Genomic DNA, 26,091 nt, shown 5'->3' on the forward strand with positions numbered 1-26,091 from the left:
ATGTTCGTGTCACTGCCCTGCTGAGTGTAAAGAAATGATAAAGGGGGCTACAGAGACAAGGTGCAGAGGCGGGGAAGGTGGCAGCTGGCTCCTGTCCAGGCGGCCACGTCTATTTATACCAGTGCGTTACATTAGGTCCTTAGTACCTTAACCACGTTACTGTTTAGAGTATCAGGAAGGTTGCTTGTTCTGCAGTGACATTGCACAGTGACAATATGCAATGTCAGGAGCTTTGTGCAGCTCTCAAGAAGGGCCATGGTCTGAAGTGACTGTTAGGCCGGCAGCTCCAGAGCTTGGTGAGACACTGTAGTTATCTGGAAAGCAAGTTCCTTTACTCCCGGGAGCTATGTGCCTGCAATCAAGGTGGAGGCTGAGGAGGCTTTAGCGCAGAGGCTTCTCAGCAGGACACTGCCACACCAGCTAGACATGGCACAGGTATTTAGTTATTTTACTAGTCCCTAGGAGAGACTGCAGGGCATTCTAAGGGTGGGAAACAGGGTGCCTGTTGCTTCCCGGGTGTCAGCTTCCCTGTACGTTTCCATGGTCGGAATCCCTGTAGTTCAGGGTGTGCTGTCTGTGGGACTGGAGCCCGGGTTTCTGCTCAGGGTTAACAAGCCTTCTTGCCCTCCCAAGACTGTTGAAGCTTGCTGCAGCAGGCCTGCTTTGCCCTTGGCTTTCTAAGCCTTCAGTGACTCTGTTTTTACCAAGGATTTTAACAACTGTTGAATTCTTAGTTGCCATAAATACAACATCACGAACCTTTGTTCTCAGCCACTGAAGGTGTGCGGTGCACTGGTGCTGAGGGTGCTCGCAGTGCGAGGCAGCAGACTTCCGGACTTCTCTCCTCCCAGAATGCAGCTCTCTGCCCACCCCGTCACTCCCTGGGCCCCTGGGCCCCTGGACATTCTGCTTCTGAGTGCCACACTGGGCCTCTCCCCACTGAAGAGCACTCTGGCGGTCCACATCATGACTGGCTGGGTCCACTGGGCACTGTGTCCTGAAACTGCACCCACACTGTGGCCCGTGGCAGGGTGGCCTTCCTTCTGAGGATGTACCTACTGGGTTTTGCTCATCCATTCACCTTTCAATGGACACATGGGTCCCTTCTGTCCCTGACAGTTACTTTAAAACCATTGATATTGATTGCAATTACTCCCATGTTTTGACTTTTTCCTCTTAATTTTTTCTCCTGATTATTCTTTCCTTCCATCTCCTTCCCTCTTTCTACCTCTCTGGGCATCCTCAGAGTTTTAGCGTACACATCGAGACATTTTCTTCAAAGCTTCTGGAACTGGTCCATCAATCAAGCTCCCAAGCTTTCAAGCCTCTGGTGCGTCTCCTGCCCTCCTCCCGCTCCACACAGGCTCGGCCTCCCTTCTCCAAGTCAGCACCTCTGGAATGAGACGTCCGGGCTGGTATGTGAAAAGGTCTTTTAGATTTTATACCCCTAACCGTGTAAATGCTCTTGTTTTGCTATTATTGTTTACCACAACATTGTATCAGCACGGTTTTATTTTCTTCCTGCTGGATTGTATATTTGGTTTGCTTCAGAGAGACTGGGGTCACATGTCGTGAAGTCAAGTATACTTGGAAAGGTCATAGGTCAGATGGTGGCTTGTGTCTGTCCTTCCTAGAGTCAGTGTTAGGGTTATGGTGGCAGCTGGGTATCCCTGTGGAACAGTGAGGCTCCTCTGCAGGACGTGCCAGCAGCTCACAGAGTACCAGCAACCTTCATCCTTTATAAAAAGCGATGTCGGTACAAATTAGTACTGCGAGTGAACTCATAAACATCTTCATTAAGTATGTTCTTCAAGTAAGTTAAATCTTCAACACCGGGTCAACTCACAGCTTCCTTTTAACTGAATTTTGCCATATTATAAGATTTGTCCATCTGCCTTTGAGATCTCTCCAGCCTCTGTATCAGCACGCGCATGAGAAATGCTCCACCCCACCAGACGCCCGACTCTCCTCTGCCTCAGATCGGTGCTTTCCACTCCCCCTGAAGTAGTGGGAACTCAGTCAGACTCTCTGAGGGCAAAATACACCATCACATTTGCAAAGACATTGACTTTTCCTGACTTGTGTTTTATTGAGAAATTGGACTTCACATTGGCAGGGACTATCTGTAAAAACGTGTTGGAGGGCTGGGGCTGGGCTCGGTGGTGGAGCACTTGCCTAGCACGTGTGAGGCACCGGGTTTGATTCTCAGCACCAATGTAAATAGATGAATGAAATAAAGGTCCCTCAACAACTGAAAAATATTTTCAGAAAAGTGTTTGAACTTGATGCCACTTGGGCACACTGGGAAAAGAAGAAAAATAATGTTCTGCTGCAAGGTGTTACTTTTCAAATCTCGATGTCCATTTCCCATGGAAAAATATATAAAGCAGGAGAATTACACAGCTCCACGTTTCCCCTGCTGAACCTCATTTGGCAGAAATTGCCACAGAGATCTAAAATGCCTCTGTCTTTTGGTGTTGAATGTCGTGGGCTTCGTTCAGCAACATCGAGGCTTGTGAAGTTGGAAATCCTCCAGGGTCGTGTCCTGTGGCACACCCCCTCCAGCCACCAGCCTTCTGGTGATGAAACCCAGGCCAGGGATGTCAGTTCTGGTGTAGTTACTTAATGGGCTTTTCAACACGAAACCCAGTTTTCTTCTGAGGCTAGCTGAGAGGCACAAGTCAGAATCTTGTCGTTTCAACCTCTGGGGTCGCTGAGCTGAGTGGTCCGACGCCCCCGATGGGAGTGCAGTTCACAGAGCTTTCTGGAAGGGTATATTGTATGTCTCATGTCTTTTTCCTCTCTTATTTTTTAATTAACGCCTAATAACTCTGTGTGTTTAGGGGACGACGTGTGATATTTCTGCACAGACTTACAGCATGTAATGATCAGATGTACCCATCACTCCTACTGACTGTATGGAAATATGGAGTCACCAGTGGCCAGCAAAGGCCTCCCCGTGCTGTGGAGCAGTGGAAATGGTTCCTTCTGTCCATGGCACCCGGAGCCCACCTACTGCTGCTCTCCATAACCCCACCAGCCTCGTGCCCCAGGCTCTGGAGGACTGGCACTTGTCACACCCATGTGAGTGTGTGGTGCTCACGCCCCTGTGCCCTATCTCACTTACCCACTGTCCTTGGGCTGGTCCGCGTTGCTGACACAGGATTTTATGGATGAGTGCTCTTCCACTGCATGTACACAGGCTGCATTTCCTTTATCTGCCCATTCATGGGTGGATGTCCAGGCTGAGGCCTACCTGTGGTGAGTCCTGCTGTGGTAGACCTTCGGGTGTAGGCGTGTCCTCGGTGGGTGAGCTCATGTCCACTGCAGGTACACCCAGTAGTAGGACCTGGACCACAGGTAGTTCTACTTCCTGTGCATTCCAGGAAACCCCACCGTTTCCTGTGCTGTGTGCAGGAGAGTGGCCTTCTCCGCGTCCTGGCTGGCATTTTGGCTTTGGCCCTCTGGTGGCCCCGTTCTTACTGGGGCGAGCGGATATCTCGCTGCAGCTGCAGCCTCATTTCTCTGGTGAGTGCCCATGCTGAGCACTTAGTCATGGACCTGTGATCACTGGTGTGTGTGCTGACAAGTGTCCATTTAGGTCCGTTGCCCTTTTAAAAATCAGGGTTTTTTTTTTTGTTGTTGTTGTTTGTTTGTTTGGTGTGGCTGGAATTCCTAATATATTCTGCACGTTAACCCTTCCTCAAGGTGCACTTTGCATGTGTATTCTCTCCCATTCTGCAGGTCTTCTCTTCCTTCTTGTTTCCTTTGCTGTGCAAAAAGCATTTCGTTTGTTGCAATCTCATTTTTCTCTTTGGTCTCACTTCCTGTAATGTAGGGTCTTATCAGAAAACTCCTTGCTCCGTCGTATGTCACGGGTGTTCTCCTGTGTTTTCTCCTCCTTTCATCATTCCAAATCCAGATCTGTGGTCCTGACCCTTATCTTTAATCCGTGACTGCTGGTGGGTGAGAGGTGAGGGTCTCCCCACCCTTCTGCGGGTGAATGCGTGGTTCGTGGGCCTGGTGACTGAAGACCCCTCTCTTCAGTGAGCTCCCGGGCACGCTCCGGGCCCAGCGGGTGTGGGTGTGCAGGCTGGCTTGGAGGCCTGCTTCTGTACGCTGCTCTGCGTCTGCTTTGAGCCGCTCAGGGCAGCTCTGATCACTCTGTGCCTGTCTGTACTGTGAAGTCAGGTGGACTGAGGCCCCCCTGCTTGGTCCTGTTGGCTCGGGAATGCTTGGCTGTTCTGCGGAGAAAGTCACCCGTGTCTGCGTAGAGATGGCAGTGAACCTGCAGATCCCTCTGGACACCTCAACGATGTTCTTCCAACCCACGATATGGACAGTCTCAGTGCTGTGGTTTTCACTGTGGGGTTCTTTCATCTCCGTGGCTAAGTCTATTCCTTGGTGTTTTATTTTTTGTAGCTGCTACAATGGGATTGATTTCCTGGTTTGTGTTGTTAGTTTGTGATCAGTGTATTGACATGTTGTTGATTCTGCATGTTGATCTTGGCTTCACTGAGTTTAGCTAAGGACTCTAAAGCTTTGATGGTGTCTTCAGGTTCTTCTCTGTGCCTACAGGGCTCCTTGATCTCCTCCTTTCCTGGACACCCTTTCTCTCTCTCTCTCTCTCTCTCTCTCTCCCCTAGCTCTGGCCAGGGCTCCCAGTGCTGGGCTGGGTGTGAGGGGAGAGTAGCTGTTCTCTCTTGCTCCACATTTTAAGGATTTCCACCTTTTCCCACCCAATGTAAGGTTGGATGTGGGTCTGTCCCATGTGGCTTGAGTTGAGTTGTGTTTCTTCTGTATTTAATTTGATGAGAAATTTTACCAGGGGGGACTATTGAGTTTCATTGACGGTTTTTATGCATCCACTGAGATGGTCAGAGGGTATTTTCCTTCATTCTGCAGATGTGGTGTCCTGATGTTTTGGTCTGTGTGTGTTGAATTGTCTCTGGACCAAATCCCACTTGATGATTGGGTCTTCCTCTTTTTGGTGTGCTGTTGGGATTCAGCTTGCTGGTGACCTGTGGAGAATGTTTGCATCCTGCTCATCAGGTAGCAGAATCTGTAATTTTCTTTGTGTTTGTGTTGTTGTGTCCTTGTCTGATTTTGGAATGAAGACAATACTGGTCTCATGGCATGAGTTTGGAAGAATTTGTTCCCTTTCCATTTATTGGAATGGTTTGAGAAGATCTGGCTTTGCTTCTTCTTTATGAACTTGGTAAAATTTGACAGAGAACCTGCTTCCTCTGGCTTAACTTTCCTTGGAGACATTTCAATGTTGATTCAGATTCATTGAACATGGGGTTCCTTCCTTCCCTCCCAGGGTAGACGCTCGTTCCGTGAGCTCCCTCTGGTACTATTTTGCTAGTCAGGTTTCCATTTGTTTCAGGGTATGTTTTAATTTATCTTTAAATCTCTTCACTGACCTATTGGTCCTTCAGGAGCATGTTTAATTTCCATGTATTTGCACAATTTCTAGTTTCTCCTGTTGATTTCTATTTATTCCACTGTACTCAGAGGAGATGCACGACGTGGTTTTGGTTTTGAAAGATTTGCCAGGGCTTGCTTTGAGGCATAACACATGACCTGCCCTTGTCAGGGGAGATGAGAAGAATGTATACCCAGCGCTGCTGGCCCGTCTGCCAGCCCGTTCGAACCCTGACTCGTTGTTGTCATTGTTGATTTTCTCTGTGGGTGACATGCTGCTAATGAGAGTGGGTGCTGAAGTCCCCAGCTGTCCTGCGCTGGACTCTCCCCCTTCAGGTCTGATCACATCAGGTTGTGCAGGGTGCAGGGCGGTGTTTGTGGGTTCTGTCCTCTCCTGAATCGAAGCCTTCATCGTGACATGGTGGCCTTGTCTTCCTGCAGTTCTGAGCTGAAGTCTGCCTATGTGATGTGGAGAGCCGCTCTGCCTGCTTTGGCTTCTGTTTACAGGGGAGGTTTTCCCACCCCTCTCTGCAGTCCAGCGTGTCTTTACCCGTGGAGTGAGTTTGTTGCAGGTAGCATACAGCTAGGACTTACTCTTTTATCCATTTTTACCCATCTGTACCTTTAAACTGAGGAATGGAATCTGCTTATATTCGTCATTATTGACAGGTAACCAAGTACGCCTGCCATTTTGTGAGCTAGTTTGGGTTGCCTTGTGCACTCTTGTTTCTTTCTCCCTCTCACTGTTTCTCTTTGTGGCTTAGTGGTTGTCCGTATTGACCAGGTTCGGCTTCGCCTCTTCGGTTGTGCGTCACCCAGTGTGTTTTCCACTTCACATGTTCCTTATGGTGGTGCACATCCTCCATCCTTGGACGAGGACTTCTTTAAGTGCTTGTTATAAAGCCAGTCTGGTGGGGATGAATTCCTTCAGCTTTCCCTTGTCTGAGAAAAACGAGGTTGATTTCTGAAGGGTAGCTGTGCTGGGTATGGGAACCTGGATGGAGTTCTGGGTTTTTTGCTTATTTGCTTCCAACTCTCTGAACATGTCATTCGACTCTCTGCTCCTCTACAGGTCTCCGCAGAGGAGCCTGCCTTTGGGGGGTGGTGGTTCCCTTACAGGTGACTTGACACTTCTCTCCTGCAGTGCACCCTGTCCTTGGCTGCTGACAGCGTGGTGTCAGTGTGTCTTGGAGAGCACCTCTTTGGTTTGAGCCTCACTGGAGTTCTGTAACTTCGCAGATTGGAGAGCCCACATCTCTCCCAAGACCTAGGAAGTCCTCAGCTATTACTTCATGTAATATGACCTCTTTGCCTTTCTTCATGTCTTCTCCCTCCAATAAAGAAAATATCTGCATGCTTAATTACGACTCATAGGTCTTGTAACCCTTCTCTACTCATTTTCTCCCCCACCCCAAACTTTGTTAATCCCAAGATCTACCTGAAGGTTCAAAAATTCTTTCTGTTGCTTGATCTTGTTGTTATGGCTCAGATTTTTTTTTCTCCATTCACTGGAGTCCTCAGTTGCAAGATCTCTGTTTAGTTCTTTCCATGGTGTCTCACTCACTCAGATGATGAACTCTTTCTTGTGTTCACTAGGCTGTCCGTCCTTCCTCTCCTGCACCTGGTTCACTAAGCTGTCCGTCCTTCCTCTCCTGCACCTGGTTCACTAAGCTATCCGTCCGTCCTCTCCTGCACCTGGTTCACTAAGTTGTCCATCCGTCCTCTCCTGCGCCTGGTTCACTAAGCTGTCTGTCCATCCTCTCCTGCACTGGTTCACTAAGCTGTCTGTCCGTCCTCTCCTGTACCTGGTTCACTAAGCTGTCTGTCTGTCCTCTCCTGCGCCTGGTTCACTAAGCTGTCTGTCTGTCCTCTCCTGCACTGGTTCACTAAGCTGTCTGTCCGTCCTCTCCTGCGCCTGGTTCACTAAGCTCTGTCTGTCCTCTCCTGTACCTGATTCACTAAGCTGTCTGTCCATCCTCTTCTGTACCTGGTTCATTAAGCTGTCTGTCCGTCCTCTCCTGCACCTGGTTCACTAAGCTGTCTGTCCGTCCTCTCCTGCACCTGGTTCACTAAGCTGTCTGTCCGTCCTCTCCTGCACCTGGTTCACTAAGCTGTCTGTCCGTCCTCTCCTGCACCTGGTTCACTAAGCTGTCTGTCCGTCCTCTCCTGCACCTGGTTCACTAAGCTGTCTGTCCGTTGTCCTTTCCTGCACCTGGTTCACTAAGCTGTCTGTCCGTCCTCTCCTGAACCTGGTGTGCTTCCTCTTCCTGACATCCCACAGACTTCCTTTCTTTGGTTTTGTTTCTGGAGACTCACTGTGTCCTCCTGGGGGCCAGGTCCTCTTCCCTTCTCATGTCCGGTGTCCCCACACTAACGTGTGCATATCATGCAATGGTCACCTTTCCACCTATGTTTTCTGTTTCCTGGAGCCAGCGGGCTGACTGGTGTGATATGTCCACTCTGATTCTAGGTTGACTCCGCAGTGTGGTTTTTGCTCATTCTAGTCTGTTGATCCTTCTCAGTGAGATCTGTACCTGGATCCATGGCCCAGGCTGTAGGCATTTGTAACTAGAGTGGCACAGGATGGTTTTGCAGGGGGTTGGGCTGCCACCTGGCTAGCTGTTGTGCTAGGCAAGGCGTCCACAGACCCTGGGGACTGGCAGCTGTGTAATGGGCTCCCTGGTGGATGGGGCTACGGTCTGTCCAGCTGTGGGGCTGGACTTGGGTGCCATAGTCCAGCCAGCTGTGTAGCCGGCTTGCTAGGGGTTTAGGCAGCCTTAGAGCCATGCTAAGGAGTATGTGGTTTTGCAGCCCAGGCAGCTGTTCAGTGGGCACCTCTGGCCTGCTGTCAGGTGGGGTGCAGGCCCAGGGCTCTTTTGGACTGGCCACTTGTGCTCCGGTACAGTATGGCTGCTGCCTGGCCAGGTTCAGGCTCACGTGTGTGCAAAGCTGTGATCCAGCTGGCCATATGGTGTGCTAGCTGGCAGGGCAGGGTGGGTTCCTGGCTGCACCAGGCTGGGCACAGGCAAACACAGGACGGTGGGCTACTTTCACTCTGTGCGAGTCAGTCTGTTCCTTGGGAGACTGGGCACTGTGTAGATGTGGAAGCTGGGGTCCCAGACTTCCTGCTTTGCAAGGTTCTGAGTAACTAGGGTCACCTGTATGAGCCCAGGGCAATGACTGTGCTCTCCAGACTGAAATGGGCTGTGGTGACCAGCTCCAGGCAGGACACTCTCCAGACATGGGTCAACTGATGGATGTCTGCAGGTGACGCTGAGCCATGGCTGCGTGGGTCCTGGAGGGCAAGGGGGTGTACCACACGGGCTCCTGCACCTGTGTGAACCCTGGACTTCTCCACACTGCGTTCGAGACCTGAGGGCTGCCGGGGTCTCCTGGTGTGTCTGGGCCTGCAGTTTCCCTCTTCCCTGCGAGGAGAGGTACATCTGGGCTCCTGGATGACCCGGGAAGGGGGGACAGTGTTGATGTTTGATTTTAGATTGGCTTAGGGTGACCTTGCTGACCCTTCTCAAGGGGTGAACATGCAGACTGTCCCTGTAGATTGTGCTTTGCTGAGTATGGTTCTCTACCTCTTGTATATGTTGGTTCCAGAACTAATTCTGGCCCCGTGATTTTTCCCTGTGTCTATCGGGCTCACCGTGTTCCTTGGTTCTCTTCCAGGGTCAGCTGTCTTACCAACCTTGCTGTCACACGCCTCCTCCCCACTCAGCGCAGGTCTGGAATGGCCGTTGTGCCTTTTTAGAAAGTGATTTTGCTTCTTTCTGGTCGGAGGCTCTTCATAGTAAAATTCTACAGCAATTCCGGGACTGGGGACTCAGGGATCAGTGTGATGCCTGTTTCTTGTCTATAGCTGTGCAGCACTTGAATAGAGTTCTGTAAGGACGGAATCCCCCGTGGCCCAGGAGCTGTCTAGACGTGCCATGGAGGGAACGTGGGACCCCGTGGCAGGGAGCCTGCTGCTCTTGCTCTGTGTGGTGTCCCTGGGTCCCTCCAGGCTGACACCCGTCCACCCTCCTTCAGCCTTAGGTCTTCCGCTTTGCTTCTCCTTGTGTTAACTTCTAAGGAATGGTGGGGAGTGCTGCTGGGACAGTGCCATCGTTCCCCCCGTCTCTTATCGCAGTCGCAGATCCACCTGCTACACTTCACAAGTTAGGAGAGCTCACAATCCACACGCCAGTTTCATCAACAATTTTGTCACTGTGTCAGAAATATGTAATATCAATGTACTTTTGCTTAATTACAAAAACTTTAAGACACTAGAAACCAATGTTCATGACTATTATCTTGAACTGAAAGGACTTGTTAAAAAATCATATTCTTCATTCAACTACAAAATATGTTACTCCCATGTTGCAAACAACAGAGAGAAATTCTAAAATTAATGGTCTTTAAATAATATTAATTGCTGTGCTTTCACAATTCAGCACACAAGAGAGAGTGGGCAGCTTACCTCTCTGGAATTGCAGGCGGCTTCCGTGCCTCACTCGGGAACTGGTCGCATCAGTGTGCAAGGATCCCTTTTATGGCACGGTGGCCAGGACATCGGTACCCAGCTACAATGCTTATTTGAAATATTGTTTTCCAAGGGAAAAGTTGGTCCTTGTCTCTGTGCCGATCTTTAGTCGGGGTTTTGGGGTTTCTAGAGAACGGTACTGTGAGCTGTGTCACTTGCTTATTTGGAGGGCCAGTCAGGATGGCGCCATTGACCACAGAGGAGTTCAGCTCCCAAGCCACGGTTTGTTTTAATAGGGGAAAAGGGAGATCCGTTCTGTCTAATGTAAGAACGTTGGGATTGATTTTCTATGTTAACTACAGATGTTTCTTAAGTTCCATTCTGTGGATAAAAGATTTGTGCATGAGTTAGACTCTAGTCCTAAGCAGGCCAGGAGTCTGCCAGACTCAGAGAGGCCCTCGGAGATGGCAGGGCTTGTCTCAGGGTCCCTCCCTGCAGGGGAGACATCCTTGGAGAAATCATGGCTTCTTTTAGACACAGCTGATTTGACCACAGTTCAGCAGCTGACCACAGGAGACATTCTATTGGTTTTTATTGTTTTCTAACAAAAGTAAAGAGCTTGGCTGACCAGATTTCCAGCCCCATTGTAGAGACTTAGCAGAAGGCAAGCAAGGGGTTGGGGAGGAGGAAGAAGAAGCTGGCCTGCCCTGGAGCCCTGCTGAGCCAGGCCTGCTGGGCAAGTGTGACTGGAAAGTGGCCAGGCTGGGCAGCCAGGGACACTGGGACCAGCAGCCCAGGCTGGGATCAGCTCTGCCACGTCTTGGATGTGGGGAGTTGGCTAATAAGGTCAGTGACCTTTCTAAGATTCATTCTCCTGTGTGTAAAACAGGGACTAGAAAACACGCCTTGCAGGTGACGGGCTTAGGACAACTACCCCCACTTCTTCGTCCAACTTGGTAACAAGAACACAGGTTTCCTTGTTTCTTGAGGTCTTGATTTCCTTAGGAAGGGTCCGACCCGTGCCACATTAAAGCTATTAAATAAACGTGTGGCTCTTGCCAGCTGGTCTATAGTAACAAGGGCTGTGGGCAGGCGCTTAGCCATGGCGAGGAGAAGGCCCTTCTCCATTCCCTGCAGTTTGGGGCGACCACTAAGAGTCGAGGAGACTCTACCTGCCCTGGAGCTGGAGATCTGGCCCTGGGGAGGCTGACAGACACTGGAGAGAGGACTTGGCCTTCCGGTGAGTCTGCTTTCTGTCACAGTGACAAACGCCAATACGAGCCACTTAAAAGGAGGAAAGATTTATTTTGGCTCATGGTTTCAGAGGTTTGGTCACGGTCACTCGGCTCCGTTGTCTTGAGGCTCGTGGGAGGCAGAACTCCAAGGTGGACAGGAGTGCGGGGGACCAGCATCCCAGTCCAATACCCTCCTAACAGCACACCCGGGACCTCCTTCCTCCCAGAGAGCCCACCTCTAGACAGTGCCCCAGGCTGGGACCAGGCCTTCAGGCTTCCTCAGGTCCAACCCACCAAAGAGCAGGGCAGCTCTCCAGCTCCCACAGAGCCTGCCCCAGTGGGTGGCCCAAAGCCTCTTGCCCCTTCCTTCCCACATTCAGACTAGCAGGAGTCCCCCACTCGGACTCTGGCCTCGGGCTGCCTCGGGGGACCCTTGGGTCACCATCCTTGTCTGCAGAGGGTGCTGTGGGTCTCTGCCGTCTGTCTTGGTGGGCACTTGTCTATTCCCACCATCGGGCTCCAGGAGGTTGTGTGTCCTGTGCAGTCAGCGGGGCCCAGTGGGGCTCCAGACCTCCGTCAGCTCGCGGCCCACACCGACCTCTGCCAGCTTGGGCGGGAGGGCCAGGCCTGTCTTTGAGATGGATTTGTATCTTGGGAGGGAACTCATCTTCTTAAAATTGTTTTGAGGACACTTCTTGTATCCACAGTTAAGTCATAAAAGCTTTACCGATTTCAGTTCTTAGTCACAGATAGATCTCTTGGTTTATAAGAAAAAGAGGAGTTTAATGACTGCCATGAATATTATCTGTTTGGCCCAGCTGAAACCTGATTGGAAGGTCTGAAAGGGTGGCCTTGTGGTGCACCCTGCAATCCCGGCAACTTGGGAGGCTGAGGCCGCAGGGGTGTGAGTTCAAGGCCAGCCTCAGCAACATGGCAAGGCACTAAGCAACTAAGCAAGACCCTGTCTCAAAATAAAAAATAAAAAGGTCTGGGTATGTGGCTCAGTGGTTAAGCACCCCTGAGCTCAATCTGGGGTACCATTACTAAAAAAAAAAAAAAAGATTTGAAAGGATTTCTTTCTTTCTTTCCTTTTTTAGAGCTTTATGATCCAAACTGGCTTAATTGGAAACTGATTTTCAGACACACACACACACACACACACACACACACACACACACTCACACATTTTCTTTTTTGAGGCAGCATATTCTTTCAATTTGATCTGACAGGGGACAGACAGGAGTGGTGGGCACATGAGGTTAAGGGAATAATTGCATAAACTCGCCCACTGCTGACCCCTGCATGCTTTCCTATTTGAAAGCCGCTCACCTGCAGCCCTGCCTGGCTGGGTGGACAGGGTATGTTACACTCCTCAGCAAACCACCTGTCTCACCTTCAGGAGAAATGGGAAATGTAGGCCTGAAATAATGCTGATAAGAGGAGTGCACTCTGCCCGAGTGGGGAGACTTTTGTGACCCTTTTACAAGCCAGGTCCCAGAACTCGGGCACTTGAAGATCATTTTCCCACTCACAAAATCTGTAAGAACAGATCCCATTTAGAACTGGTCAGCAGGGGCCAGTGACCTGCAGTTGTCATGGCAATGGGGACTTGAAAGTCTGAGGTTATCTTGCTGTCAGTCAAAAGTCAAGAGGTGGAACTGGGCAGGACTCTCTGGAAAGTTCCCTGGGACCCCAATAAAGCTGAAGGGCAGGAGAGGTGGACTGTCCCTGTCTCCTCTGAGAGGACCCACCCTCTCCCTGAGAGTGTCCACTCTCCCCCTTCCCCATCCCTAATAAACTCATGCCTGTGGGCGGACTTTGTGCTGCCTCAGTTTCCCAGGAGGCCTGGTCTGGACAGCTCCTCCCTCTGTGGGAAGTCGGGGTTCACGGGAACCCTTTGGATGCTGACCGTCGGATTCTTCCCTCTTCCTTCTTGTTGGACCTCAGTGGGCTGTGGACCAGAAGAACCTGGGCTCTTCCTGTGGGCGTTGCACCTGGAAAGGGATCCTCGGTGTCCTGCTCTCAGGCTGCTCCAGGCTGCTCCGCTTCCTGTCACCTGTGGGCATGTGCCAGGAGCAGCGCTGGCTTTGTGGGTAGGGCCCTGGGTTATTCAGCAGCCCCTCAGCGTTCTGAGTGTAAGGTGACTCACTGAGGTTTCAGGGGCCTGTAGGTCTTTCCTGGTGAGGGACTTTCTGTCCTCCTCTGGCCGGTGTGAGCTGTTCAGGAGATGAAGGAAAGCGCAGTGCCCACCTCTTCCTGGTCCAGGGATGTCTTTCCCTGGTGCTATTGCTATTGTGGACTCTGTGAGAAGAGGACGGTCCAGAGTAGCAGTCTGCCACTCCCTGCCACTCCCCCGTGGCTTTGTTTCACAGGATTTCTCTCTTTTCCTTCTCTCTCCCAGGGATTACACCCAGTGGTGCTTGCCCACTGAGACACATCCCCAGCCCTTTCTATTTTTTATTTTGAGACAGGTCTCTCGGAGTTGCTTAGGGCTTCTCTAAGTTGCTGAGGCTGGCTTTGAACTGTGATCCTCCTGCCTCAGCCTCTGAGTCGCTGGGATGACAGGCATCACTGCCTACCTTTCATTCTTTTTGCTTTTTGAATTATACCAAATTCAGCTTATTCTTTTCTGCTCTGGAAGCTCAGTTTTATATTTTCACCACAACATCCCTCTGACTCTCAGGAAAATAAACATGAATAAATCTGTTTTCTTTTCCTTTTTCTGTCCTATTGAGCTTTTACTCTACTGTGGCACTTAGAAACTGTCATTAGTAATTGAGGCACAGTCAAAGAATTCAATAATACAATACCTGTGGTGAAACAATCAATTAACATAGAATTACAGTTCAAATCTTCTCTGAAATGAAAAAACAAGGCCCATATAAGTAGCCAGTTTTAATTTAATCATTAGAACCTGTTTCAGGCATATCAATGAAAAAAAAAATCCTCCAAAGCAAACCTGAAATAGGAGAAATGTGTTGGAGCCCCTTTTCCTGTGGAGAGTGTGCACTGCTTTCTAGAATAAGCAAGTCAGGTGCTCCGGCATACTTTAAATATCGACTTTTGTATTTTATTTATTTTTTTAAGACTGGATTTAAACTTTTGATATAAAACAGACTTTTAATTTCCCGTTTTTCAAAGATAATATTGAAAGGTCACTCAAGCTTTTAAAGTTTTAAGAAATGACTCATGGTACTACCAGTGTCTTGTGGGCTTCAAAATCAAATTTCCGGTCAGCACTGTGCATTTTGATTTGGCAAACACATACTCTTTTTATGTGTTGTAATGGAACTTATTATGAAAATCTTTTTATGACCATGTTTGACTTGGTAGGTCTTCAGAACACTCTATTTAATAGATAAAAAGAACATTGCATGCTTTAATGAAATATTCTGAATGCTTGTGTCCATTTTAAGACAAACCTTTGGCTAAGATTCATAAAATATGAAGCTTTTCTTCTTATTGCTTTCAGACTTATCTAACAATTTGTATAATCCTGTATATTTGCCATTTCCTATGTTTACCATTTCCTAATTTGTAAAGGTGCCCACAGTCAGACAGGTGAATATTCTCAAGTGGGTGACATTGTTCCCCAGAAACAGCACAGGATTAAGAAGTGCTATGTGCCAAAGCAGCTGCCCCTCCTACCCATGGAGACAGTGGAGACTTCTGAGCCCAGAGAGACAGGGCAGAGCTTTTGCCTGTGGGCCCTGTGGCTGAGCTGTCTGAAGGAGTGTGCATGCCTTGGGGAGATGCAGCCCAATCTCTGGATGGGGCTTGGTTCCAGGGGCCTGTGGATCTGGCCTGATGCAGAGGACCCCTGGAAACGCACTTGCTGCAGACTCTCCCAGATTCTCCTGAGGCCCAACCAAGAGCAAAGTGAATTCCAGTCTCATTTATTTTTTTTTATTGGTTGTTCACAACATTACAAAGCTCTTGACATATCATATTTCATACATTAGATTGAAGTGGGTTATGAACTCCCAATTTTTACTCCAAATGCAGATTGCAGAATCACATCAGTTACACATCCACAATTTTACATAATGCCCTATTAGTAACTGTTGTATTCTGCTACCTTTCCTATCCCCTACTATCCCCCTCCCCTTCCCTCACATCTTCTCTCTCTACCCCATCTACTGTAATTCATTTCTCTCCTTGTTTATTTTCCCATTCCCCTCACAACCTCTTATATGTAATTTTGTATAGCAATGAGGGTCTCCCTTCATGCCAGTCTCATTTCTGACTAGTTTAAAATTCTCAGCTGGGACTCAGAAATGACTTTCAAGAAATATTTACTGAACACCTACTATGTGTTTCAAGGTCATCCAACTCCAGATTCCTCCAAACTTTGTGTTTTATTTATGAATTCATTTCCCCATACAGAAGTCCGGTATAATCTGTGGCAAGTCAAAGAGATTGAAACAGTCATTGCTACCCTTAAACTTCTTAGAAAGATTCATTTATTCTATTCTTTAAACTCTTCAAATGTTCGATTATATTTTTTTCATAATACTCTTTTTTTTTCTATTTTTTAGTCTTAAATCATAATCTGTTTAGGAATGTTGTGTTTCAAGGCTCTCCTCCATCCTGAAGAAACAGTCAACATTTCTGTGGGTTGTGTGTTAATGCTTTAAGAACATCAATTAGGAACAAAAAATGGTGTCCAGGGAAAGACCTCTGCATTAGAAAATTACAGAAAAATCACCCCAGGAAATGGACAGAGGCTCTGGGCTTGTGCTGAGGGTGCACCAGGCTTTAGACACTGTGTCAGGACTCTGGTGATTCAGAGCCACAGTTTAGGATCCCGGGTCCCAAGCCTTTGGCGGCGAACATCAGTAGGTCTGGGGATTTTCAAACCAGGGAGAGCTCAGGGAGAGTGTGTCCTGGAAGTGCAAGGACCTCCCTCAGGGCCGGGACTCCAGAAAGTCCTTTTGGAGGGTGCCTGCAGCTGTGTCAAGGCCCAGGTCCCGTCGCCTCGGAAGGGGCGCGGGAAACCCTCCCGGAAGCGGGTGCGGTTCTGGGGAGCAAGGTCAGCCCCGGACAGGACAAAGGCGCCTCGGCCTGCGCTGGCTGGGCTCACCCGCTCCGCTGGCCCGCGGCAGCTCGGCCGGCTCCGGCCCGCACCCGCCTCGGGCCAATCAGCGCCCGGCGCCGGCCTGCGCCCCCCACCCGGCCCCGGCCGCCCGGCCCTGCCCCCGGCCCGCGTCCCCCGCGTCCCCCGAGTCCCGGGCCGCGCCGGGCCGCGCGAGGAGGGCCGGGCCGCGGGGGATCCTGGAATCGGCGGGAGGTGGGGATTCTGGGAGGAAGGCTCCATTTCCTCCTTCCCGCCGGCCTCTCCCCGCCACCCGCACCCCCAATTTCGACGTGTCGCCTCCCGGCGCTGGCGCCGCGGCGGCCCGGGGGAGGATGCTGGGCATGTACGTGCCGGACAGGTTCTCCCTGAAGTCCTCCCGCGTGCACGACGGCATGGGGCTCTACACGGCCCGCCGAGTGAGCAAGGTGGGTGCCGCGGCCGCGCCCCTGCCCCGCCACGTAGGGCCCGCGGCGAGCGGTGCTGCGCGCGCACGGCCCGCACGGCCCCGGCCCCGCGCCGCCGCCCCGGCCGGGCCGCCCGCCCGCTCCGCCCGCCCGCTCCGCCCGGGCGTGGGGCGCCCTCGCAGCCCTCGCAGGCCCGACCGCGGCCGGCGCCTCGCCGCCCCGTGCTGCTGCAGCTTCTGGGGGGCGCCCGCTCGTCCGTCCGCCTTTGCTTTTTCTTTGCCTTTTTGGAATTTTCTCTGGTTTGGAGCTTTTCTTGCAGAAATGTTGAGGCGCGAGATGAGGTCACGCGCCGGGCACTGTCCACCCGAGAACGCGCTGGAGATGTGGGGTGGAGGGAGCAAAGGCCCGGGAAGGGGTCTCTGGTCTCTGGAGCTGGAGTTCCAACCCCACGACGCCGGGACGTGGGCCTGGTCCTTTCATGGACCTGGAATCGCCGCCGCGTGGCGAGGCCCGCAGGTAACCAGAGCCCCTGCTGCGGGATACCTGTGCCAGGGCCCACGCAGGGTAGTCACCTCCATTAGTTCACTTCGCTGGCGCCACACTCCTCTGAGATCAGCTTCAATCTCCATTTAAAAGGCGAGAAAACGGAAATTGTTACATTTCTTGCTGAGTTAATGAGTTAAGTCTGCAGCTCCAGTTCTTTCTGGAAGATGTGTGGCTTCTTATGGAGCCATGGACACATTATGGACCCCTATCCCTGCCACCTTTTCAGCCCCTCCTCCCACCCGCTCCTCTTGTTTGCAGATGTTTCCAAAGATGGAGAAAGCAGGTTTGGGCAGGACCCCAGGAGGGTCCCGGGATGTGCCCAGAGACACCAGCGTCCTATCATTGAGTGACCTTTCCCCAGCTCTGACCTGAGAGCAGGTGAATGGAGAAAGAGTGACCCTTCCCAACACTTCCTACAAGCCCTCCAGGGCAATGCTGGAAAAAAATCCACCGGAATGCACTGTTTGGAATGGGAATTTGGGAGAATGCGTAAATGTGAAAAACAGAGGAAAACACTTTATTTGAATTAAAGGTGTAGTGAATGAATGTTGTGAATGGCCAGATGTTACCATACAGTTAGGAGCATCCATACCCAAGGGCAGCCATGCAGAATGCCTTCTCCCTACAGAGTTGAAGTGCTTTTTTCATTTCATTCTCACAGGACGTGAAAAATTCCCAAATGGACTTTCTTTCTTTCTTTTTTTCTTAAGGTCTCTAGCATAAAAGTAATTACCCCCCAAAATTAAGCATAGTTTTTAAAGACTATTTAATGTTATGAATAGTAAGACACCAAAGTTCCAAAGACTAGACTTATAATTCTTGGGTTTTGTTTTTTAATACTATTTAAAGTTTAGAAACAGCTGGCCAATGCACTCACTATCTTTTGGTAGTTTTATCAATTTCAACCATTTTTTTTGTACTTGGTTATTTGGAAGTAGTTAATTATTTTGGGACAAGAGGGCAAACAGTTTCTGAAGTAGTCTTTTATTATTGTAGCATAACTGTCGCATTAGTGGAAGCTTATATTTTCCTGGCTAGTGTAATTTTAATATATAAAACAGAGACTTCTGTCGAGATTGCAGATTGAATACTTGTCTATATTTTAAAGAATATGCAGATTTTTTCACTAAATCCAAACAACAATTGACAGAGTTTAGTTGTGACTCTAAGATGTTTTCTCACAAGGTCATAGACTATTCACAGGTGCCAGAAATGACCTTAAAGTCAGCTTCAGCTCTACCTGCTGAAGTCCAACGGCATGCCTGGCCCTGGAGAGCAGATTTCAGCTGAGCCACGCGGCTAGAGTGAATGTCAGCAAGGCACCCTTACCTGTTGGTGCTTAGTCTCCCAATTTTTAAATATTTCCCAAGTTACCCGAGGTCTAGGTGACTATAAATCAAGAGGTCTGGGAAGATAGATTGCCAGTGGTGTTAAGCACCTATTTCAAAGTTTCATGTTCTCCATTCTAAACAAATTTTGGAATATGCTACTTCAGCTATCTGTGTTGGAAATTCCAGATGTTTTATCACACTTTTATTACATGTATACGGGTATAACACTTCTGTTTTACAGAACCATTACAATTCAAGCCATCTGGTGATTTCAAATGCAGAATTGAATCCAGACTGAGCTTGGGGAATCTTGCTGGAGACTCAACCCATGACACTCACCAGGTGGATCTGGAATTCCCTTTCCAGAGTGCCATGATTCTTCTCTAGAGTCATCCCTTTCTGGGTGGGGTCTCGGGAGCTGGTCCTGCAGCTAATCACCTAATTCCCTTGCTCTATAATGGTCCTAATGGAATTTACTTGGCAGTTACCTTTTTTTTTTTTTTTTTTTGCAGACCTGTTGCTTCTATTTTTTTTTTTTTGATGTAAATTCCTTGTAGTGGCAATAAGATAAGGAGTCTATTGGAAACCCCTTGAGTAGAAAAAAGCCTGAATTTATTCACAATCTTACAGGTTGCCATTTGCTAATGATGATGATGACAATGATAATATTAGCAATAGTAGTAGTAGTAATAATAATAATAATAATAATAATACAATGGGTGCTTTTCACATGCCCGTGGGAGACCTTGTTTTAAGTGTCTGCCCTGTGACTTCATGAGCACACCTTTATGCTTTCATAAAGACGTGATATTTTAGGTTGCAAAGCACTAAATTAATGTTAGCTGCTCAAAATTGGTCTTGCCAGTATATACAGGAACAAAAGTTAAACAGATACCTTGCTCCTGACTTTTCTCATGGCCATTTTCTCTTGCTGGCCCCTAGGAGTGAGTGATGGGCAATGCTGTGTGACATTGGGCTTGTGTCCCAGCAGGGAAGGGTAATTACAAGGTTCCTTCCAGATGTCAGATCTGATGATCTTAAGGAAAGGACCCAGGTGGGGAGATACTGCGACCAGCTTTCCTTCCCTTTGGATTACTTTAGTCTGCAGGTTTTCATTCACATGTGGCCATGATTCTGCCAGACAGAGGGCTTTGCAGGGAGATGGTTTTACTGTGTGCAGAGACAGACTGGGACATGGTGGTAAGCAGCTAAAATGGGAGGGTTACCCAGACAACAAGGGCCTGTGTGAGGTTAAATGAAGGGTTGAAGTACGGAGGGTGGCCTCCTGGGTTGACCTCAGAGGTGACAGCAGGAGCTGACCTGTGGTAGCACTCCTGGAGAAGGGAAGTTCAGAGGGCTTGGACTCAGTAGTCCTGGGGACAGTCTGACCAGTGCTGTAATGAGGTCATGTGCGCCTGGGAGAGGAGAGCCGCGGACATTGCAGGTGCCGGGCAGATCCCCTGGGCTGCAGGAGGCTTGGCAAGTTGCTGAGCATTTTCCTGCACATGCCTTGTGTCCTTCAACTCTTCCATTAGCTTGTAGGTCCCATAGGGGACCTGAGGCAGAGGGCCAGGGAGCATGACACTATGTGGTGGCCCTGTGACTTTGATCTCAGGGAGTTGGTTGGGTGAGAAGCTGTGCTGCTCCTTGGTCAGAATAGAGCTGAATGGCTTGAAGGCACAGTGTTGGAAGTGCGGCTGAAGGGATCTAGACCCGGCAGACCCCAGAGTTGCTGAAACATCCCCACTGGGATGTGCCTGCACAGAGGAGCCCGTGGCGCCTGGTACTGCCGTATGCACGCACAGGTTTTGAATTCGAGGTTCTGTTTACTCAGGGCTGGCACGTATTGTCTCATTGTGTCAGACAGTGGTCTTAAGTGGTTGATGATTGTCTCCACTTTGCAGGTAATAAACTTGCTCATTTATCACCTCTTGACCACATGTGGCAGTTTTCCTTAATTTTGATCTTTGAACATTTTTCTCTCCTTTCTAAGCCTTTCTTCATTAAGGTGCTAAAACCTTGTCTGCTCTTCAGAGAGATAGTTATTTTCTTTTACAGAAAATAACTTGTCTACCCTTAACATAGTGGAGCTATTTGGCATTTAGATTGGGATTTTTAAAAGGAAATAAAAAATAAAATAAAGCTGAAGCAAAAAGGAAGTGATTTATAAATGAAATAAAATGTGTCTGCACTCGATTCCTGGTCCCCTAATTGCAGTAAAGGCATGAAGAGATTGCTAAGGCCCAGGTCTCACAGGGTTCACTCGGGCCTGTTGAGATGGCCCCCAGGGCCACTTCTCCCCACACTGCTCAGTACCTTTGCCTAGGAGCTCCTGATGGCACGCAGCATCCAGTGCTGCAAGGCCGTCTTCATTGCCGAGAGCAATTGCTCTCGGCCCTCTTCACTCATGAATCCACGTTCCAGTTTGAACTCTCCTGATGCCCTAGATCTTGTCCACAGCTGTTTTTCAGGACAAAGGCTATTGACAGTCCTGGGGTATGAGTTTCCTCTGACTGCTGTGGCAAATCATCACAGACTTTGTGGCTTAAAACAACACAATTTATTATCTTACGCATCTGGAGCCAAACATGTAAACAGGGTGGGGTCACGGGGTCCTGGGAGACTCTGAGGGAGGCTCCACTCCCTGCTCTTGGTGGTTGGTCAGGGCGCCACGTTCCTGGGCTCCAGGCCCCACACCGTTCCTGGGCTCTGCCATGGGTGGCGCAGTTCCTTCCTGGACTCTGCCCTCCCTGTGAGTGAGTGTGCTCAGGTGATGCAGAATAACTCCCCATGCCGAGATCCTTAGTGGCAGTCAGAGGGCAAGGTGATCCTGGGGGTCAGGGTGTGGATTTCCTGCCCCTCACAGTTTCAAGTCTGATGCCTTCTGGCCCAGATTACCTGGGGCACTGTGATGCCTTCCCGGGTGGGTGTGTCTGCCAGGTTGGCCTCTCTGCAGGGAGACCTCAGTGGGTGGTTCCATAAGGTGGAGGAGAAGGTGTGCCTAAGGGCAGCAGAGTAGACAGGAATGGATTTGGATGGGGTGTCCAACAGCACTGCGCCACAGACCCTCGCGGTTTTGCAGGTGAGACGGCTGCAGCCCGAGGTCTGCAGATCCTGTGGCATCCACTGCCTCTGGGCTCCTCGTCACCGTCACCCTTGGTGCCAACTTTCTGTCTCACTAAGAGGCAGACCCTGGTGTTTTCACGAGGTAAAACCTCAAGTGAGAAGTACCTGGAGTAAAGGCTGGATGCTCAGTTCGTGAGAATGTAATGAGGCTAAAGAAAAAAAGTTGAACTTCAGGTTAGAAAAATGAGGGAAAGAAAAATGTGAAAAGAAAAGTGAGTGAAAGCAGGCAGAGGAAGCGCCACCAGACACAAGCCACAGAGAGCCCGGGAAGGCAGGTTGTGCCCCAGGTGTCTGGATCAGGTCTCAGAGTTTGGATGTGAGGCGTCCCCCAGAAGCTCGAGTGTGAGGCAGAGTGAGGGGGTTCAGAGGAGAAATGATGGGTTCTAAGAGTCCTAACCCAGCCAGTGAGCTGATCACCTGGTGGTAGTACTGAGGGGGTGTGGCTGGAGGAGGTGGGGATTGGGGTGTGGCTTGGGGGTGTCCATTGGTATCTGGTGAGTGCCTCTCTGCTTCCTGACCACCTGTGAGCTGCTTCCCTCCACCACACTTCTGAGACCTGAGGAATGGAGCCAGGTTCTATGGACTGAGACCTCTGAAACCATAAGCCTGCAAATAAACTTTTCCTCCCTTAAAATTGTTCTTGTTGGGTCTTTTAGTTACAGCAGCAAAAACGCTGACTACAGCAAGGTCAGAGGTGACTCTCTTAAGGAGACAGTGGCTTTGTCCTGGGGCCCACGTTCTGGCCCAGATTTGGATGTTGGTTTACACTTCCTGGAGACGTCAGAGAGGAGGAGTGGTTGCCATCGGCCTGCAGGAGTCCCCTCGTCCTGTTCCCATGGTGACTCAGTGGCCTGTGTTTCCTGCTTTTAACATGGATGGCAAATGGACACTCGTTTCTGAAGCTGGTGCTTTCTCACTTTCTTTCTCTGACGTTCCTGTGAAGTTAGGGGCTTGCCAGTGTGTTTCAGTCACACTCTTATCTCCCTGATTGGCAAGTTGTTCCAAACGTGGTCTGTGGGCTCTTTCTAACCACTACCTCAGGAGCTGGAAGGGATCTTAGAGCCAACCAGGCCAAGCCCCTGCTTACGGATGAGGAGACACTCAGACTGCTGGTGACATTGTAAAGCGGCACTACCTCTTGACAGTGGAGCAAGGACTAGCACCCAGCCACCCCAAGCCCTGTTAGTGCCTCCTCTGTGACTCGAGAGGTGCTGCAGGAACCTGGCTCACAGTGTGGCAGTCAGACTCTGCTGCTTGGCAAAGCCATGTCCAGGTCAGTGGGCAGCCAGGTGAGTGGGCAGCCAGGTGAGTGGATTAATCACCCTTAGTTCAGAAGCAGTCTGAGTAGCTGCAGAGAGGCACCCTGCAGTCTGGCACTGGAGGGCCTGGCCCAGGCCTCGGCCTCCTGCAGGCTGGTTTGTGCAGGTGGACTTTGTCTTGAGTCACGTTGTGCTGCAGGTGTGCAGTTCTGGAAAGTTGGAATTCGTTGCCAACATAGGAATGTAGTGATTCCATACACGAGTCTGAGTCATACACTCCTCCAGGAACGGTGCAGGCAGTGGCCACCTTTGGGCCACACTGTGCCACCCTAACGTTTGGTTGGAGTGAAGAGCTCTCGATAGGCACACCCTTTCCCACTCACCTGGCTTTGTTCCAGTGTGTGGTGCTTGCACTGGGATCCGCACCCGCTTCGATGTACCTGAGTGAGGGCTGACCCTGGAGGCGATCAGAAGCCAGGAACTTAGAAGCTTTCTCACAAAGGAACCCCACACAGAAGGTGAGCCCTGAGACACAGGCCTGGCTGGATGGCTGGAACGTGGCCGGCCGGGGTCTTCCTGCTGGGGGTAAGAGCTTGGGCAGTGTGGCCTTGGGTGCATCCAGGGATGATGGGGGAGGCTGGAGGCTGGACTTCAGGTGGCTGGAAGGGGGATTTTCCCCATCATGAAGGGTGATTCAACTGACAGAAAAAATAGTCACAAGCATGTGGCCAAGTGCCCATTCTCCTCTCCTGAATGTCACCAGCGAGGCTGATGAGGCTCGTGCTTATGTCAGTCTCTGTGGAAGTGCAGGATCGTGATGTTGATCCTAAGAAAGTGCTGTCATTATACCAGCCCAGCGGGCATAGTCAGAGTGCGTGGCAGCGGTGCCCAGCCTCAGGCAGAGGCCTGTGAGCGTGGGCTTTGTGGGTGTGGGAGCCCACCTCTAGGTCCCATCTTCAGGTGAGACATGGCTACTTCCAAACCCTTGGGGCCACGTGTCTTCCCAGAGGTGACGTGAGGCCCTGTTAGCCTGAACTGCAGTGAGGACAGGAGCCCCTGCCCTCTAAATTCCCTTCAGTATCCTGAAGAAAGTAGCCAGCGGCCTCGCTTCTGGGATATCACAAGAATCGCACTCGTGGTTGAAAACTCCCCTGGCGTTTCCAGGTCCTGGGGATCGCGGTGCTCCTCCTGTCTGACTCCGGGCTCTTTCCTTGGGGCTGGTTTGTTGTTTCTTGATTTCTTCAAGCTTTGCAATGTGCCCTTGCTCATCCTAGGGTATGGGTTTTCTGTTGCTCTTTGGGTCATTCATGTTCCTTGACGCTCTGTGCTGGTGGCTTTTCCCCAGGAGCATGTGGCAGAGCTCCCCCGAGCCCGGGGAAGTGCTCTGTTGGGAGATGGAGGCAGACAACAGGCTCCGTCTCTTCCCACCCGCTCCTTCTGTCTCCACAGTCTCTGCTTGCTCCCTGGAGACAATCAGTGTCACCTGTCCATGGGAGTAGGCCTCTGCCTACTTGGGGGTCTCACCAGGGTGCGTGGCAGAGGGTGGCTTCCGCACCCCACTGTCTGGTCTGGACCCCAAAGCCCAGCGATCTCTGTTTGAAACACGTCCTGAGATGCTCCTGCCGTGGGTTTGCACACAGCCATACTTTGAGAAACCCGGCTGTAACTAGTGCCGCGTGGCAGTTTGAAGATTGGCAGGCGAAGCTGAACTCTATTTATGAACAGTCGTCCTCTGAGAAAGGCAAGCCTGCTTCTTTCTTGTGCAAAGTAGGGTTGCATTTATGACTTTTATGGAAACCAGGTGGGTTTCTGCTTGGTGGGCCTGTCTCTCACTCAAGTCGGCAAACTGGGAGCTTCTGGTTTCAGGCCCACTTGCCCCGGGCTGTGGACGGCCTGGAGCGGCTCCCGCCTCCTCAAATCTGAGTTTGGCAGTTTAACCCTTTTATGTTGGCACCTGTGTGTGGAGTCTGATTTCTAGGCTAACAAGGAGATTAAGTTGGGCTTTGCGTATGTAAATACTTCATGTTTTGTAAATTAGTTAATATTTTAAAATGTCTTAATGCTAGAGTAAAGATTTGAGGAAGAAGACTTCCAGATGATGGAAGGGGGTTGATTTTTGTAACTTGATGATTGAGCTGATCCTTTTCTGTGTGCCTGTTGCTCCTCAGGGTGAGAAGTTTGGGCCCTTTGCTGGGGAGAAGAGGATGCCAGAAGACCTGGATGAGAACATGGACTGCAGGCTGATGTGGGAGGTGCGTAGCAGGGCCCTCTGTGAACCACGAAATGTGATTATAAGTCCACACGAGTGGGTGCTGATTTTCACTTGAGCATCTTAGTTTTGACATTTAGCGTTTAATAAAATTAGACTGCTGAGATATTGGACTCCTAGAGCTCTGGAATGGATAGCTCATCACTGAAGCAGCCTGTGGGGATGTGTGCAAGGGCCTGCCGCCAGGGAGTTTCCCTCTGCTTTGGCAGGCCAGCTGCGTCTGTGGCTGCTCCTTTCTGGGTATTAGAAGGGCCTGAGGAGACGGGCGGGGAGGCAAAGGGCAGAGACAGCTGCAACAAAAATTTGGAAAACTGGGCCCCAGGAATTATATCTGATGGTTTTTATGAGGAGACCACAGGAGAGGGGATGTGTAGGTGGGAATGTGAGAGGCGGGACCTGGAGTGGAGATCTCCACGTGGAAAGGCTCTCGGGCTGTGGCGTCTGTGCCTGGTCTCTGGAGCAGACCAGGAGCAACCACGAGGTGTTTTATGTGTGTCATGCAAGATGGCGTCTCCGCAGCTATTGGGTGGCCAGTCTGCAGTCCTGCAGGCAGAGAGGGGTGGGGGTTGCCGTCTTCAGGCAGAAGTGCCTTTGGAAGCCGTCGGTTTGGTCTCAAGCCTGGCTGCTTGGCCCAGAGACACACCCATCGTGGAGGCTGTCTGCCTCTCAGTCCACCCACTGCGGCGGTCACTCACACCCTGAAGTCCCTGCAGCAAAGGCTGGATTTGCATTAGCTTAGCCATAGCTTTAGCAGAGTCAATACACAAATCATGAGAGTGTGTGGTCTCTAAGCAAAATACACGATAACCATCACCTGTGTTGCTGCCCAGGGTCAGGTGGGGTGCCCAGAGGATTCTGAGAAGGTTCTGTAGTGCGAGTGATGGAGATGGGAATTACTAACATCTCTACCCTATAATTTAAGTGGGAAATGTTGTAGATACTGCTT

General features: G+C 50.4%; 1 protein-coding gene across 9 annotated transcripts in view; it reads left to right on the forward strand.

Annotated features, from left to right (window-relative positions):
* Nucleotides 1-653: 653 nt before the first annotated feature.
* Prdm5 (PR/SET domain 5) overlaps nt 654-26,091 on the forward strand; it is a 148,762-nt gene continuing 123,324 nt past the window's right edge. Inside the window, exons 1-3 of one of the 9 annotated variants that reach the window (XM_078022181.1) lie at nt 654-1,415; nt 2,844-3,084; nt 25,045-25,128. In XM_078022181.1, the coding sequence (XP_077878307.1) occupies nt 1,399-1,415; nt 2,844-3,084; nt 25,045-25,128 (342 nt within the window). In that variant the 5' untranslated portion in view covers nt 654-1,398. Of the gene's footprint in view, nt 1,416-2,843; nt 3,085-16,164; nt 16,636-16,870; nt 17,131-22,507; nt 22,907-23,008; nt 24,618-25,044; nt 25,129-26,091 lie in introns of those variants that run through there. The other 8 variants (XM_078022175.1, XM_078022174.1, XM_078022178.1 and 5 more) reach the window with 8 other exon arrangements.

Source organism: Ictidomys tridecemlineatus, chromosome 9 (assembly GCF_052094955.1).
Source record: "Ictidomys tridecemlineatus isolate mIctTri1 chromosome 9, mIctTri1.hap1, whole genome shotgun sequence".
Classification (NCBI taxonomy): Eukaryota; Metazoa; Chordata; class Mammalia; order Rodentia; family Sciuridae; genus Ictidomys; species Ictidomys tridecemlineatus.